We start from the raw sequence: 18,872 nt of genomic DNA, 5'->3' as shown, positions 1-18,872 counted from the left end.
TACCTCAAATTTGATGTCACCTAGCTGCATGGTTGAGTGGACCCCATCCTAGGATTGTGCCCTCCTAAATCCAACCTTGTTTGCCTTGTTTTGAGAGGACAAGGGGCACCCTTGTCTATACCAGGGCACCCTGAGCGCCATGGTCCCCCTTAAACATGGTAATGGTTTGGTTCCTCTGCTCAACAAAACCATTCTGTTGAGGGGTATAGGGTGTGGCAAGTTGACGCTTGATATCGTGTTTAACACAGAAGTTTGTGAATTCAATGGTACAAAATTCACCCCCATTATCTAACCTAAGAGTTATGATTTGATGTTCTAACACTTTTTCAACTAATGCTTTAAACTTATGAAATTCATTAAACACATTTGATTTTGCTTTGAGAAAAAACGACCACATTCTTCCACTAAAATCATCAACAAATAGAATAAAATACCTGGCATTAGTGATCAATGGCATATTCATTGGTCCACAAACATCTACATGAACAAGCTTTAAGACCTTGGATGCTCTCCAAGTTTGTCCATTTGAGAATGGAGTTCGATGTTGCTTTCGTGCTTGGAAAGCTCTACATACACCATGGGTTTACTGTTGAATCTCCGATAAGCCTTCTACTTGATTCTCCCAAGCCAACTGAGAGAGATATGACGGGTTGAGATGCCCATACCACTAATGCCAAAGTCTGCTTATGGAAGAACTCTTTGTAGCCATTGCAATCTCCTGAGATTCTCTAGTATCAATTAGCTTGTACAATCCATGATCTTTGAGGCCAACTGCAATTGTCTTCTTGGACTCCTTATCAACAATGTGGCACTTGCGTGCACTGAAGACGACATCCAATTTTGGATAGTGTTGCATCATTTGACTAATAGAAAGAAGATTGAGCTCCATGCACAGAACATAGTATACGTTGAGAAATATGAGATTCCTCCCACCAGATGTAATTTGAATGTTGCCTTTATCAACAACTATATACTCTTCACCTCCTCCAAAGATCACAGAATCGAAGCAAGCCTTGTACTTCGTGAACCAATCTCTTTTGTGTGTATGTGCCAAGAAGCTCCAAAATCAATGTACCGGGCAGATGATTTAACATGGTCTGGTGGGGCCATAAATGCATAAAGGTAGACTCCTGCAAAGTATGCTTTGCAACATGGGCCTTCTGCTGAGACCTTCCCTGATTGGATTTCTCATCTACCAACCTTTTTTTGCATTGTTTCTTCATATGGCCAAGCTTACCACAATAATGACATGTGATGACCTTCTTAGTGTTGTCCTCAGGTTTGCCTTATCCTTTTGGTGGAAAGGACTTGCCTTTGCCTTTACCTTTATCTTTGGTTGTGGTAGTAAACGCTTGTTCTGCAGTGGATGATTTATTGCTACTCTCAAATTGCTGTTTCCATCTATCGTGCCGCAAAAGCTTGTTGCATAGCCTAGCAAATTTCAGGTCAACATTCGTGGATGTAGTGTTGAGCGTTTCAATGAAGTGTTTGTAGGATCGTGGTAAGCTTTTCAACATGATAACCACCATATCCTCATCTTCCATCTTGCGACCAATAGCCTCTAGTTGATTGCAAATATCCTTAATCTTCGTAAGATGCTCTTGTAGGGACATCTTATTGTTCATCATGATTGAAAACAACATATTCTTTAAAAAGAATGCTTTGCCCTTGTTTGACGTTTCATGGAGATCCTTCAGATGTGTCCAAATCACTACAGCTGTCTTGCCAGACAACACTTGTGGAAGCATGTCATCGGTGATTGACAACTTAATGAGCATAATTGCTTCCTGATTGCAGTCATCAAACTTGTCTTGGTCTTTTCCTGCCACCAAGGGACGAGCAATTTTACTCAGAACAGTCTGGTCAAGGCACCAGTATTTGAAAATTATGAACATGCACTATTTCCACGTATTGTAATTTTTGCCGTTGAAGTGTTGATTTCTTTCCATCATGATATTGGTCAACGATGCCATCCCTCTTGCTTTCCAATGCACGCAAAATGAGATCAGCAACAAACTTTGAAAATTTGATTTTTCTGGTCATTAGCAGTCAAAACCTTATCACAGATCTTGAGGCAATGAGCTTCAGAAAAAAAACATCTCTGATTTTATGTCACAAAAATCAGTCAAAAAACCTTTGCAGAAAAAATCCAGTAATGTCTGAAAAACCCTAGGTCGTGAAAGAAAGAACCACAATTTTGGAAACCCTAGGTTGTAGGGTAAGAGCAGAAAAATGGTTTCAAAACCCTAGCCACAATAAAAAATACCTCTAGTCATAGGTAAAAACTTTGAGAAACAACAGTATCCATGAGGAAAAAAATGATGGAGGTCGGCTGCTGCAAAAAAAAACCGATGAAGGATACAAAAAGAGGACTCTTCACGTGGGGAAAAGATATCTGGGTGCATGATAAAGAAACCCCTGAACTGACTGCACTTCGTGGTGTGAAAAGAAGAGCACTTATGCGCAGGACCTGTTGCGCGATCTTGCAGAGCCGACGTGGAAAGAATGCCCTCGATTTTCAGACATGAAAAAAATACCTCGTGATTTGTACAATACCTGTGTGATTTCACCAAAAAACTTTCACGCGCCTGTGTGCAACAAAAATGGGAAAAGAACCACGATTTCCTCAAACAAATCGGCATTTTAGAGATCTCTAGCCCGCGAAAAACCTCAAAAAACAAAATTGCAATTTTAAGAAACAATTTTTTTTGGAAAAAAATCGACAAAAAACATCTAAACACACTTGCATAGAATGGTTTAGGAAATAACCACAAATTTAAAAAAAATAAAAATTGCCAAAAAATGATCTAGCTCTGATACCATGAAATGGTAATTGATTTAAGGAGACAAGAGACTCCTTAAATAATAAATTACATAACAATGTTTTCTAAATGAAACAATTGTAAACTAAAGAGCAGAAATAGAAACGGAACGGGCTAATCTCCACATACAATGGCACTGGAAAAAAAATTAAAAAAATTTCCAGATGTGCAAAACACGACGATTTTTTGCGTTTTTACAGCAATGGGGATGAAGATCATGAAGATTTCATGCTGAAAATTTCATCCAAATCCATTGTGTTTTGCACATTTTGAAAATCATATGGAATGCCATTTTATGTGGAGATCAGATGCTTCCAATTGGAACTAGCTAAATAACATAAAACAACTAAAATGACCATTAAATAATACATTAATTACTTCAACATTTCCTACATAAACCCGGAGTTATGAAAGGTGAATTTGTTGAAGTCATATCCCAAGTGCTTTAAACTCATGATGACCACTTTCTAAAAATGACATCCAACTCTCCTCCAAATCGCAAAGTTTGGGTCCTCAATTTGGCCTCTTAACAAAAAGAAAATGGCATGGCAGCATAGGATGCTGCTTCCTATGAGAAAACGGCAGTTCTCTCAATTCATTTCCAAAGGTTCAATGCTTCTTGAAGTCACTTATGACCTTGTAGAAACAATATTAAATTCTTTGTTCCTCCTTACTAACTAATGATTTGAGGGGCTTGTGTGCTAAGTAGGTTACCTTGCCTTGTAATTGTTACCGACATACATGGGAAATTTTTATTAATGTAACTACTAGAGGTTATCTTGAGATGACATCAAACACACATCAAATCCAACAAGAATGAAAAATGTAGTTAAATTCTCCTTTGAATGGCACCGGCACTGCTTCAATATGATATTCCAATAGATATTTATGTGGCTGTAAGATTAACCTTGATTCTGAGTTATATATGGATTTACAAAATGGTTCCAAGTGAAGATTCTTGCTCTGGTAAAAGCTTGAAAAGAACCAAAATAACCAAATGCATAAAAATCTCAAAGAGAAGAACCACACTACATAGGAAGTTCCTGATGTAACCAAATATTTATTAAGATCAGTAATTTTCCCCAATGTAGGCTTTTACAATACAGTTATCCTTATGCAAAAAATTTAGGCTCAAGAGCAGTGCTACTGCTTCTAACATACAGGAACTTGGCCTAGGTAAAATTGAAGCACTCCCTTCTATTAGACTACTGTCCATATTCAAGTTCATGTCTCCCTTAAATTGTCACTTCACTCCTCCTCTACCTCCCTGCAGCTTTATTTCATTGAGGCTTCATCTATGATTTGAGTAAGAGTGACTGCTAGTCTGCTAGGGACATTCCAAGGGACACACATGGGAATGCCTCTGACATGGGACCTTCCAAGTGATCCCTACTAACTATTGGCTCTTTACCAAGATGTCTATATCTTATACAAGTAGGGACCTTCCAAGGGTCCCCTCCTAATAGATGGTTTTTTTTCCAAATGTGTCCATATTGTATCTAAGTTAGAACTTACTCATACTGATTTGGAAGGGTAATCAAAACCTATATCACCCTGATGTTTATCCATCCAACTCTTACAAAGTTCCAAAGTACTGCATATGCAAGTGTAAAGAGACACAAAAAATGTGTGGCTGACCTTTTGGCCAAATATGCCATTAGTCAGACTATAGTAGCAAAAGTCTTTCTTGGGAATAAATTGACAAACAAAAAGTTAAAAATATATTATCTAGTAATTGGTAAAAAGAATTGGGTGAGGGGGTTAAAAATAAACAAATACATAAAAATTACTGCCAAGATCAGGAAGAAAAACAGAAAAAACCTGGAAAATCCAGAAAAAACAAAGATCATGATCTCTTGGGGAAAATTGTGTTTTTTGGAAAATTGCTACTTTCTACCAAAGAACTGTGAAAATTGGTCAATGGCTAGGTCAAACTGTAGAAATTAAAAAATCACAAACATAGGCCTATTGTCTTTTGCCAATTTTGGTAACTATGATTCAGACACCATATTAATGCTGTCCTAGTCATTTGTACAAAGATTCCACTGCCTTTTCATATCCTGATTCCTTGCCAGGATCAGTTATAAATCATTTTAATAAGTCCTGTGTGCATATGCCACTTCTAGGTAGTGAATTTTTGTCCTTTGAGATATCCTGGCCTTATCCTTTTTAATTGCCCTCATTATCACCACCTTATTGTCTTAAAAGCTAACTCTTAACATAACCCACCTAGCATCAGATTTTTGAATTTTAAAGTTATAATTTATCTTCATCAAACTGCATTTCACACCTTCACCCACCCTCCAACCATATTTCTTTATATAATTATAAGCTTTTTACTTATATTTATTTTCCTACCCTACTACCTTATTTCCCCTTCCATTTGCCATCCTCCAATGCTATTCTATTTTAAGATTTTACTCAATTTCCAAATTTCAGAACATCCCAAAGTTCCCTATCCCAGCCTTACTTCCCATTCCTCTCATAATTTTTTCTCGACATCACATTCTTTTCTGGTTTCCTATTTAGTTGTCCTTTCTCCCTTTATCATTATCATAACTATGACAATTGAAGCCTCACCAACTTTGCACAAAAGCTTAACCATTCTGATCCAGCATTTGGGATGCAATAGTGGTAAAGATGGTGGAATTGGCCCATCCTTTTGATCCACTCTGCAACATCACAAACCTTGCCTTTTTGAGGAACTGTCTATGGTGTTTCATCCTTTTTATAGAGGGACTTACAGTACCGTTAATTCAAGTCTACACTAAAATCAACCAACCCAAGCTAATTTAATTGCTAGAATACACAATTTTCATGAATTTTAATTTTAAAAGAATAATTTAATGGTGCATGTATGGTTGAAAGGAATTTAGGATCCCCCATGCTCAAATGCAGCTCAAACTATGATATCCTGGGTTACCTCCACAACGTCCCTTCTTTGCAACAATTGGCTCAGGTGTGATATTTCTTTCAATCATCACATGCCTCCTTTCTGATGAAATCTGGGGAAGAGTGCTCTCACATGAATCATGATAGGGCTTCTTGTATTTGTAATTGATTATTTTTAACAATCAAGCACCTCAAAGTTTATCAGTGTAGAAGAAAGAAAGCTAAAGTTTAGTCATATCTCATGATCCTCAATTCTACAGTATGGCTCTACCACAGGTAATAAATGCAAATAATTCTCTCACGGTTGAAGGTGAGGAAGGTAACCCTGCACACACCCATCACCCAATGTATATTTCAGTGGAGTATACCTCAGGTGAGAGATGCTCTAGTCCATGTTACAATTTTGAATGCTATATCTTTTGCAATGGTATACCCCAGGCCTTTCTCTTACATCGACAAAACTGGGAAATTTCCAAAATCAAATTCCACTATTCAAGGCCTTTCTTCATTATTCAATATGGATTTGTCTCCACAAGTTCAAACCATATTTCAAGTAGCACATCTGTCTCACAGGTTGTTGCAGAGGTTTTGGCCTTGAGAACACTTTCTAACCCCTTAACCTTGCTCCCCTGCATCGACTCTTCCTGTTGTACACATTCATTGTTTGCAAAATAACTCTGCAAACTTCTTACAACAAAATATTGAACCAGAAAGTGGGTGATATTACAACAGTCACCACCCTTAAGTCACTAGACACAAGTGATAAGTCACTTTGTAGGAAACTTATTCACAACAGCCACCATCCTTCATTGTACCCTGAGAAAATTTGTTACTTTGTCAAGTTGTTCTTTTATGATGGCAGAAGCACTAAAAGCTGTCCTTCCTCCTTTGTTGGAGAGGGCCTTTGGGCGCTTGACCTAGAGATCTAGGTTTTCCCTCTCCTGATGGGTTGGTGCCATTGAGAGCTTTTTGTTTAAAGGTGCATATTCCCAAGTGCCCTGCTAATATTATGTTCAGTAAATCTATCTCTCAGGATCCTATGTTCAGAAATCCTGGGCCTAGCCACTTCAGCAGACAGTTGGGAATCACTATTCACTCATATGGAGATGAGAACAGGTACTCTATATCATTGAAACCCTAAGCTGAAGGAACTATCAACCTAGCAATTGAGGGAAAATACACAAGACTCGGCAAGATTTCTAGCCCAAATTAATGGGACCAACTGCAGGTGCAAGTGTACAATCTAAAACATTGATGAATAAAAGTGCTGTGACATTTTTGGCAAAATAAGGATCACTTGCACGTCTAGAGAAGTTACCCCTAATACCCTGCAGCATAAGCAATTACCTAGCAAACAGGAGTTTTGAAGCTTTTGTTATGGCAATAATATTGGCAACAGCAAGTATTGATGGCAAAGCATGTTGTAATTTGTAATGGTATCGTTTCTAGATGTATTGGTCTTTCTTTGGGGTAAAGAACTTGGTATGATAAATATGTGCGCTTTAAATGCATTATTAGTTCAGTCTTTATTCTTATATATCTCTTTGTACCATGAACCAAAACAACAGCTTATCAGGCAAATGATTGGCCAAACTAGTCAGTTGGACTCAAAACATACATCTAATCACGATAGAAAAGTATTAGGGCAAAAAACCCTAAGCTGAAAAAAAAAACTAACTACTAAAACAATAGAATCATAAGTAGAGCTAACCCAATTTGGTAAATGTTAACCATGCCATTTAAGTAAAGATTCAAATAGCCATAACCTCAGAGTGAGGCTAGAGGGTAGTGGTGTCACACCTCTATGCCAAATCTAAAAGCAAAATAATCAACAATATCATGATCATCATGTGCCACCACAGTAGGGCCAATATGCATTCTGATGATATACTTAGGAAAATGAGTCATGATATAATTGATTAAGGGCACTCGCCTTGACAATCTGAGGGAGCAGGGTACTCATCTTAGAACCTGTCTTGAGACACAAGGGTGGCAAATTACCAGAGCTAGAGTGAATAAAAAATGAGAGATGACCGAACATCTCTTGATAATGATATGACTTGAGACCTATATAAATATTAAATAGCATTAGGGTAATAAGATTAGGACAGGTTAAAGCCGTACTCACACACACACATATCAGAGTGTCCCAAACTAACTTGGGGAAACATGTGCGATATGTCAGCTACTCCATAACCACTAATATACAGCATATGCATCATGATATTATTTGTATAACTATAAATATATATGATACATTGGTTAGATTAAATTGGTGTGTTATAGTAAGAACACTTGATACAAACTTCAAGTTTCTCTACCTCCAACCTGTTTGATTATCATCAACAACAGATACCTGGGCCCTGGACACATGTTTGATGCAGATGAGCATACGAGATAAAAGTTGGATAATCAGAGCACATGATGACCATCATTAACATATAACATGATAAGTTGTGAGTTGTTCATGGTGTCTACATAACAACTTGGATGATAGGAAAATGAAGTACATATCATTTTGCATCTTCATTAATTCATTAACCATCTGAAATTGAACACTGATATGTTATATGTTAAATGTCTAACTAGGTTATAGGATATATCTGATAGTGTTTAACATTATGAACTTCAGAGAATTTGTGTTTGATTTATCATCAGGCATTTTAAATCAGGATTACTTGCCCCCCAGAGTTGATTCACTTTTTCACCATAGCAGGTTTGCAATGGATATTTATTTCAGCAGGAAGGCATTATATTTTGACATCCTGGTTATTGTACACTGTAATAATGTATGCTGTATTTTTCTTTTATATTTGATCCATGAATTGTGGCCTTATATCGTCCCCAAATTGAGCAAAGAGAATTACAGATGCCTTAAATCAATGCAGGTTACAATGGGACCATTGATGGCCAAGGGCAAAGTTGGTGGACTAAGTTTCGACAAAAGCAGATGAACCATACAAGAGGAAGACTTGTGCAGTTCATGTGGAGTAGTGACATTGAGATTACAAATATCACACTACGTAATTCTCCATTCTGGACACTCCACCCATATGACTGTAAAAATGTTTTCCTTAGTGGCTTGACTATTTTGGCTCCTCTGGATGCTCCAAACACAGATGGCATTGATCCAGGTAGACAATCTTCTTTAGAATTCTATCTTTTGCATGCAAGAATATTTCTGTAATTTTACTTTGGATATTTCTGTATATTGCACACAAATTTTTAACCAATGCCCATATACTCTCTGTTTGATGTTCTCAATTTCAAATTTAACCCAAATAGACTACATCTTTGAGAGAAATATCATGGTATTTAACTTATTACCCTTATCTTGCTTTGTCTAAAATAATTGATTGCCTAATTCTGAGAATGTATGTAACATATGCACGTCCATTGATTGAGTCAAGGTAGGGATCATGTCGAAGGCCAGTAAATATTATATCCATTTTCTCTTCTTCTGCCACCAGGCTAATCTTCCATTCCAATCTGCTCTGGGACATTTTAATTGTAATTCCAAAAGATCATGTAAGCGTTTATATTTGTTTCTAAGGTTGAGCAGTTAAGTATTTCCCAAGCTCTATGAAATCTAAAAGGAAGATGCAACTCTAGAACATTAATTTTTTTTCACAGAAATTTTGATTTTAAATGTTTTTTAATGACAGATAAGGAATGCAAGGGATTAAAAAAAAAAGATTAAAGAACAATTCCATATGATGTCATCCTAATTTTTAAAGGCATATGGAACTAATTTACGATTCTTTTCCTATTCTATTATTCACTCACATTATATAGTTAACAGGTTTCTAATTCTGAAGTTCATAGTTTGTTAAATGTTTTCATTGGGAAATCTTATCTTACTAAATTTGTGTTTCAAAATTAGGAAATACAACTCAATATATGCTAACAATTGTGAGTTGTTTTAATTTCTGCATTTTCCTGATTTTTTTTTTGATACCTTAATTTTCTTCATATAAAACGGCAAAGAGATTATGCATATTAGCAGGAAACTATATCTACTACATTTTTTATTTTTCATTTAATTGTTTTTGATAGAAAAGGTACTAAAGTCTTTATTTCTGTTAGACTCTTGTCAGAATTGTATCATTGAAAATAGCTACATAAGTGTTGGTGATGATTGCATAGCAATTAAAAGTGGTTGGGATCAGTATGGAATATCATATGGTCGACCATCTGCAAATATTATTATCCGGAATCTCATACTCCGATCCAGAGTAAGGTAAGGTAAAATGGCTTGCAGAGATGCAAAGCCATAGCTTGTCTTGCATTTCTGTAAAGAATTCTTCCCTTAATTTTTTATTTTCCTTCTGCATATTCACTGATTTTGCAGCTATATGCAGTTTCTAGGATCATGAAGTTATTATTTATTTTTATACTCATAATTTTTTATCATTTCATTACAGTGCAGCAGTATCTATTGGGAGTGAAATGTCAGGAGGTGTCTCAAATGTCACAGTTGAAAATATTCTTGTGTGGCAGTCAAGACGTGGTGTGAGGATTAAAACTAGCCCAGGAAGAGGGGGTTATGTGCGTGATATATATTACAGAAATTTAAAATTTGACACTCTTCGGGTTGGAATTGTAATTAAAACTGACTATGGTGAACACCCAGATGACAAATATGACCCAAATGCTCTTCCAACAGTTGAGAACTTATACTTTCATGGTGTGCATGGTACGGAGGTGCGTGTACCTGTCAGAATTTATGGTCGTGAGGAAATACCTGTAAAAAATGTAGAATTTAGGGATATGAATGTTGGAGTGAGTTACAAGAAGAAAAATATTTTTCAGTGTACTTACATTCAGGGAAAAGCAATAGGAAACATATTTCCAAGGCCATGTGAAAATTTGGCACTATATGATGACAATGGGAGACTAGTTCGACCTGCAAAAGCATTTAATGAGTCAAATATAGACTATGATTTTTGAATCTGTTGAGAATAATTTAGAGAGTTTCTTTTTAAGCCACGGCCTATTGTGGGTTGCTTTTCATGCAAGCCTAATGGCAATCAAAGATTCAGAAGTTCGTTGACGGGGTCCAATTATTTTTGAAGATTCAGATGTTTGGGACTGAATCTTCTTGTAATCATTGTTGAGCCTATTAGTTTCCACAATTGAATCTTCTTGAATGTACACAGTTGTCTCCAGAATCACTGGAGTGCTTATTTCCATTTCATGTAAATGGATTGATGTAATGGAATTGTTATGTTTACCAATGCCTACTTGAGTGTAGTTACCGTTGGATGGAAAGTGTGTATAAAGCTTCTAGTGTAGCTGTCATCAGATTACAGAGTTGTATAAAAAATCACTTTTGATTTCTATGCTAATTTAGGAATTCCTGTGTGGTACATGAATCGCTGTAATGCACATCTGTGAGAAATCTCTCTGAAAGATTATTATTGTCCTGCATGGAAACGAACTTAATTTGGTTGTTTAATATTGTTACATCTCATTTAGCATTCTTATGGCTAGCATCATAGTTTAATAATTTGTTATGAGATACTTTCATGAAATTCTTTACCACCATGGGAAAATATATGAGAAATTTAAATCTTACTAGTCAATACATACAGGAATGAGTGTGGCCTGGCAATCAATTAAAACAAACAAGAAGATCCAAAAAGTGATTTAACCATCGAGGACTAAAGACTGAAGACCCCTGTAAATGGTTTCTGCAAGGTACACTGTATCACGGATTGTGATTAATTCATAGTAATTTTCATGCTGTGATGTATGAGAAGGTTAGAGATTATTTGCAATGAAATAAAACCAAAATATTCTGGTAAACTGAAATCATCAATTGCATTCTCACTCATCAATATTATCTAACAATTCACACATCGCCAACATTTGTGCAACTTTAGGCAACTATAGTAACAAAAAGAAATCAAACCTCATCGTAAAGAAGCAATCAGGTCAAAATTCATAATTTCCATTTTACTTGGTGCCCAATTAGGAGACATGGCAATGGTCTTTGTAAAGCCAATTCCACAATCTAACAATTACAAAGTTGCTGCTTATTTATACATTACAATTTTGCTTGTATGCTCGGGTTCCCAAGTCTTCATTTCTCCCTTAAATTTTTTTCTATCCAATATAGGCATTGTGGTGGTAAAAAATTCCATGATTTTCAATTAACACTACCCGCGAGTATAAAATATAATTGTAGGCTATCAATAGTTAAAAAATAATGTTTCTATAAATTAAGACTGTTGGTCAATGTACATTTTGATGAAATGGGGTAGAAATCTCATATTTTTATATACAATAATTGCAATACCCGAAAAATCCCAAAATGAGTATATTAATCTTAATTATGTATGTGTCAAATGCTTAAAGATCTCGACAATGGCAAAGTTGGTAATACATTGGGTTCCAACGTAATAACAGAAGGATATAAGAAAAAATAACTCATTGGGCCAAATCAGTTTAATATACACTTGGCATCAACATTGCCTTTTAAATACAATTTCTTGAGCGCAACGAGTGCAGAAATGAGAAACGTTTACCTCTAACAAATGAGAGCTTAAGATAACAAGTCAACATGTCTCCAAAGATCATGATGCGCTTGCTGAAGCCAAACCAAAAACTCGTAGCAAAGGTGCATTCAAAGCAACGATTTTCAAATCGAGGGTCAGTCCTGAACAAAATCTAAATGGAAAGTTAGTTTTTGACTTATGTCATCCAAGCAATGTGTATCAACAGCAATATTTTGTCAACCAAATGTGACCACGGGTGGAGATCTTCATGGAGAATTAAGTTGTCATCCATGCTCGGTAGATTGCTTCCTTACATCATACTCTTTTGCCAACCAAAAAATGATGTACCCAAGAACCAACAACATGCACAATTTGCATAATCTGCCATAAGTCTCCAAGGGTTTCAAATACATAGGAATTCACACAATCGAAACAACCCTAGGATCATCAAGCAAGCTAGGATTCACCTCTGTGAGCATCACCTAGATTCATCCTTGGAATTCACACAATTGAAACAATCCTAGGACCAATGCTTCACCCCTGTGAGCATCACCTAGATGCAATGAGTGCTAAGTGTACCATTCATTCTCATGAGAGATGAATTCTTGTGAACCACTACTCATGAATCATGGGTCAATGAGTATGACTCAAAAACTACATAGTTAAATCCTAATAGCAATAACATAATTTGACTTGTTGTGGAAAATATCTCCTACTTATCACTTGATGAGCTTAAGGGGCTCTATAATGGATGGTTCATAAGGCACAACACTTGCTGAAGGTTTTGCAAATGGGGTTGCAAGCTAAGTAGGTTTAACCTTGGAGGAAACTCCATGGTTAAGCACGCTCAAGTTGGAATAATACTGGGATGGGTGACCTCCCGAGAAGGACCAATGCTTCACCCTTGTGAGCATCACCTAGATGCAATGAGTGCCAAGTGTGCCAACCATTCTCATGAGAGATGGGTTCTTGTGAACCACTACTCATGAATCATGGGTCAATGAGTTTGACTAAAAAACCGCACAGTTGAATCCTGATAGCAATATCATAATTTGACTTGCTATGGAAAATATCTCTTACTTATAAGCTGGGATTCACCAAGCTATAAAAGCAATGTCCATGAGTCCAGTTCATGGACTGACTTCCAATAACTCCCCTTGAGCGTTGCTCTTTGATTTAAAGTTTCAAAGCTTAAACCATATCAATGAGGCCAAAATGCCCACTAGTCAATGCCACAACTAGAGATCACAAAGATACAAACTGCCCTACAAGAACTCAGAACATATGAAGTGGGATTTTGATTTTATACATCTCTATCAAAATAAGCCTAATATGCTCATCATAGAACTCTAATCCAGGTTCCATGTTACAAATTGCTTGCTTCATTTGGTCAAGCATGTAGCCAAGGATACGAGAGTCTATATTGACATACAATAAGATTCAAGTTGAGACATTCATAGAAGACATCAAATTCAAGCTATCATGTGATTCAAGTATAACAACAATAGAAGAGTAAAATTTCATTATTTTCTTAATGATAAAAGGCCCTAAGACAACAAAATGATAAAATGCCCAACAATAGGTAAAACAATAAGATTATAGATATAAACATTTGCAATTGTCAACAAATAGGCCTTCTATAGCTAAACCTCATCAAGGTTACCATTATTAAAATTATCTTATGATTCAAGAAGTTAGGTTCCACCACTACCTCATCAATCCTTGATTAATAGTAGTTAGGTTCCACCTCTTTTTAGTCAAGGCAACATTTGTCTCAATTAGATATAGTTAACTCATTTATTGATGGAGAGTTAATTCATAACTCTTGGAAATGTCATCTCCTCGATTCATTATTTGATGAGGCCCATATATGGGTGGGAAGAGTAGGGTCGAATATCAACTACGAGGTTCATGCCTACCCTTCTCACTGCTGGCTGATGAACATCCGGGAATACACCTGATAATTTGTTGTGAGTTGCTTGTTTGAAAATAAAATGTATGTGTTACTCTTTATAACTTGTCTCATAATATGGAATATAATAAAATTATTCTATTAATTTCAATTTGTGATTCACTTACAAACATTTGGCCTTGGGTAGATTTTTTTTTTCATAAAAAGTTCTAACATGGTGTTGCAGTGATGATGTCCTAAGTAGGATTAGAGATTATGGTTTCTCTTGAAAATTTGACTATTCTCTTCTCTTGATCAAATTATTTGGATAATTAGAAAAACTTAAGAGAAATAAATTAATTTTGGGGATTCTTTTTCTAACTTATCAATTATGAGTGCATTCTAGGAGCTTCCCATAGCAAATATGGGCTCAATATCAAGTTTAGAGAAGTCGATGAAGTCATATTTTCCCTTTGTTGCATCTTAGTTGGACACTATAGGTTAATTTGTAAATGGTTTCATTAGAGAGGTGCTTGCTAGATCTAGTAGGGACTTAGATTACTTTGGGTCAAATTCAGCCATGCTATCACATTTATATATTTCAAGAACCACCATTTTCATATAAATTTTTTCAATGAAGTATTTTTTTTTTGGTTTAAGAGCTATACAACCCCATAAATGATACTATGTAGTACTTTTTTAGTGTAGTACTACATAGGCTCACACATGCATAGTATTTACTTAGTATTACTATTGTAATGGTGGTTGGGAATAACTACCTACAACCTCACCATCATTGCTTGTGGTGATTTGCAACACAATTGATAATGACAAACATATGGCTTTAAGCCTTGCCTCCTCTAGCCACTAATAGAGGTGGTTGTACTTGGACCCACCACCATTCTTCTTTGCCCTTCTAGGTACAAAACCGCCCACTACAATCTCAAAATCACGATTTTCTCACAAAAGTGGTTTCTTGTAATGGAAAGGGCGATTAAAAATTTCAAATCAACAATTTTGGAAGCTTAGGGCCGATTATAAATTTGAAATCAACAATTTTGGAAGCTTAGAGTTGCTTTAGCGAATTTTGATGGTAGTATTGACATATTACAACATCAAAGAATATTTTGGGGCTTTTTGGAATATTCCTTTTATGACATCAACATGACATAATCACTTTCCCCTCTATTCTTGCACCCCTCCATTGAAATTTTCTTTTAGTACTGAACTTCAAAGGCTTCATTTTGGATTGTACTAGTTTTATATTTTTGACAATTTTTTTTATATGGGCTAGTTTTTTGAGCGATTCATAGTGTTATAGATAATTTTTGATTTTGGTGTTTATATTTTTCATAAATTATACATTCTCATAGATGATGTTGAGTAGTTACTATTTTGGGAACTTCTTCGGCTCCATCAAGCTTGTTGGGTCCCAAAACATAGCTCCACCTCCTAGAACGAATTCTTCACTATCAAGGCTAGTATCGTCACAATGATTGTACAAACTGCACATCCATATAATATGGATGGTTGAAGGCAAAAAAAATGAGAATGTTTTATCTCCTCTTTTAGCTTAACTTAGAATTTGAAGGGTGTTCCCAAAGGTTTAAATAAACAAGTAGATAACCAATATGGTGACAACTAAACCCAATATATTGTCTTGAAGCCAAGTTGTCAGTGGACCAAGAGTAATTAACTCCCTCATGGACTTGCACATAGCTGATTTGAGCACTAATGCAATGATTGCAAGATGGAAGGCAAGCCACACAATCCATGGTGTAAATTATTGATGAATATTGATAGGAATTCCTACCCTATTTTGATATGGCAAATGAGTTGCACTAAGTTTTTTCTTTTAATTTATTTCAATTTTAGTGCGAGTAGAACAAATACAGATCGAAATGGTGCCAATCTTAAGACAAAAAAATCACAATTGACAAGGAAATAAATGCAAGAGGAAATATAGAAAAATGACTAATCTAATCATTCAAGTGCATTAATGATTTATAGTATCAGTTTTACATACTTAGTAATCCATCAATGAACTACACAAATTTATATATAAACATGAAATGATCTATCATAAGGAATGTGATAAGATTAGAATCTAGCCATATTCATCAAATAACATTTATATTCACAACAAGTGTGTTGATGAAATATTCCATAAAATAAATATATTTATGCATGAATACATACATCAATGGAGAAATGAAATTGAGAAATAAACTCACCATAATATCAATACAGATTTGATGTTATCTTTTCCTTCCTATAGCTACACCGAGAACAAATCTCTCTTTGAATTATCATCTTTATGTTATTCTTCTCCTCCACTTGTGCCCATGCACTATCCGATTGGAAATGAAGTCAAAACCCACCAAAATACCCATCATGGCAAAACCCTAACCCATAGTACTATAGCGGTGCCAAGGTTTGCATCTGAGGAAGAATCTTGCCTAAAATGGGCATCTCAAATATAAAGAAGGTAGGAATATTGAATCTTGGTAGTTGGGAAAACAAATGCATTGATGGTGAGTTGTTGGGAGAAAACCTGAAGTCATTGTTTTGGTGCACAAAAACCAATTTAAAAACATGTGCTTTATTATTGGAAATAGAAACCAAGGAGGTGCCACATGGGTCCCAATTTCTAGAGGGACCTAGAAATAGGAACCTTAAAAAGTATATATTATATCAACGGGGCTAAGGTACTATAAGGAACTTGGAACTTAGTAGTGAACAATGGACATTTATATCAAAAAAGAAAGAAGATGAACCATGAAGAGATTAGAAAGTATCAATCCCAAGAGGAAATCAAAACTAGGACCTAGGAGAAATATATGTTAGGACATAAGAGCGAGGAAGAAATAGGGATTTGGGCCAAAGGGGTTATGGAATTCAGGGATAGGAATGAAGTTGGAGTGAGAACCTAAGGTTCAATTTCCTATTAGGGTCCAAGGTTTGAGGTTTAGGGAATATGGATGTGTTGTGGGTTGAGATTGAAAGAGAGCTTGGAACTATATCATAAGGTTCCTTAGTTCTCAGTACCTTTTGGGGCATGAGATTCAAAAGGTTCAAAGATGAGCACATGGAAAGGGTAAAAAGTTGGGAGGCAATGGGGAACCAAAAATTAAGGTTCTTGGTTCCAAGTCTCTTTCAAGGCCTGGAGTTTGACAAGGAATGGAAGCAATGCTAAGTGGGAAGTGGGTTCTAAGAGGAGCTTGGAGCTTTGAAGCTTATGTTCTAGGTTCCAATTCCTTTCAAAGACTTGAGGTTTGATAATGAACTTAAGGAGTCTTTATGAGAAAAAGGTGGTATGTGGAGGGAAATTTGGATTTGGAACCTTAGGTTTCAAGTCCACGATGAGGCCCAAGGCCAATGAGGAAGTGAAAATGGAGACAAGTGTTAGTAAAAAGATGTCACAACCTTACTATCTATATAAAGTTTACATTTGAGCACAAATGAGTCTGAAAATTTCCTCTAAGCTATAGAATTTCCATATGAATATCATTGCCAAGTTTCAATCCAAGATCATGTTTGGATTTCAAGATAAAATTTTCGTTTTTAAAAGTTTCAAAGTCTAGTATGAGGCGCTTAGAAGCTATTTTGGGCCCAAAAGTAGTCATAAATTGTAAAGTTGGTTATAGGTTTATAGAGAACTTCATGAGATTTCCAATTGTTCAAAATAGTTCATCAATCAACCTCCCAAATCAAAAGTTATGATCTCCAAAAATTGGGTCTCCCAAATTGGAAAATGTGTAAACACAAAAAGAGCTATTAGGAAGAGTTATATGTGTTGGTGTGCGTTTTGACACATTATAGGAAAGATTTGATTGGAGATTAGTTATGCACCACTTTTTGGATGCTTTTAGCTCATGGTTTTGTAAATACAATTTGACAATTTCATGTATGATATGTCCTATATATTAGGTGCTTGACATTGAGGTTATGTGTGACAATTTTATAGATGTTGAGTTGCCTCTAGTTTTTTGGTCGGTTATGCTCCTGTCAGATTTTTCTTTGCAAGTATATTGTAATCTTGCTATCTTTTGAATAATATATTGGGCAACTTTTAGAGTGTAGGTTTTTAATCTCAAAAGGATTTTTCCCACATAAATCATTATGTTTTTTTATTAGTAAAGCAACTTTAACTAGGGCACTGACCCTTAACATAGTAAATAACTATCAACACACAACAATCAACATCAAGAGAGATGATGTTGGAAAAAAGAACAACAACCCAAAGGCTGTTAGAAACAAACACAGTTAGACAAGCAAGGAATCCTATCCAACCGAAGAATAAAAAAGACCCCACTCAAGGTGGGGGAGAGCCACCCAAACCCCAACGAGGGGGGGGGGGGGGGGGTGGTTTGGGGCAGGGGAGAAGACTTCCCCTTCCGCCTGCAAGCAACCATAGTCCAGGCAATGCTGTCATTAGGTCCATCAAAAGAGAGATCATTATGTTATGGTATGAAAGGTATTTATGTTTATTTTTGTTTTGTTTATATAACTATTGTAAATTTTTGAATTTTTTTGCATAATCGTCATCTGAAGATAAGTGTAGGAAGTATTTTCACTACCTTAACCTCCTTGAACAAGTGGGGAACAAAGGGTGGAGGAGAATGGTAGAATGGAAATGGAGGCCCAATGCAAGGTTCACATTAGGACTTGATGTTCGATAGGCACCAAAGAAAACCAACGAAGGGTAGACATTAGGGAGGAACATGGAAATCAAACTCGAACCTAAGGTTCTAGGTCCATGCCAGG

General features: G+C 35.9%; 1 protein-coding gene across 1 annotated transcript in view; it reads left to right on the top strand.

Moving 5' to 3' along the window:
* LOC131029043 (probable polygalacturonase) overlaps positions 1–11,083 on the top strand; it is a 69,953-nt gene extending 58,870 nt beyond the window's left edge. Inside the window, exons 3-5 of the mRNA XM_057959442.2 lie at positions 8,603–8,848; positions 9,801–9,954; positions 10,139–11,083. Of these exons, the coding sequence (XP_057815425.1) occupies positions 8,603–8,848; positions 9,801–9,954; positions 10,139–10,664 (926 nt within the window). The 3' untranslated portion in view covers positions 10,665–11,083. The remainder of the gene's footprint in view (positions 1–8,602; positions 8,849–9,800; positions 9,955–10,138) is intronic.
* Positions 11,084–18,872: the final 7,789 nt, after the last annotated feature.

This window comes from Cryptomeria japonica, chromosome 2 (assembly GCF_030272615.1).
Source record: "Cryptomeria japonica chromosome 2, Sugi_1.0, whole genome shotgun sequence".
In the NCBI taxonomy this organism is placed as follows: Eukaryota; Viridiplantae; Streptophyta; class Pinopsida; order Cupressales; family Cupressaceae; genus Cryptomeria; species Cryptomeria japonica.
This window is presented reverse-complemented; position numbering and strand designations above follow the sequence as displayed.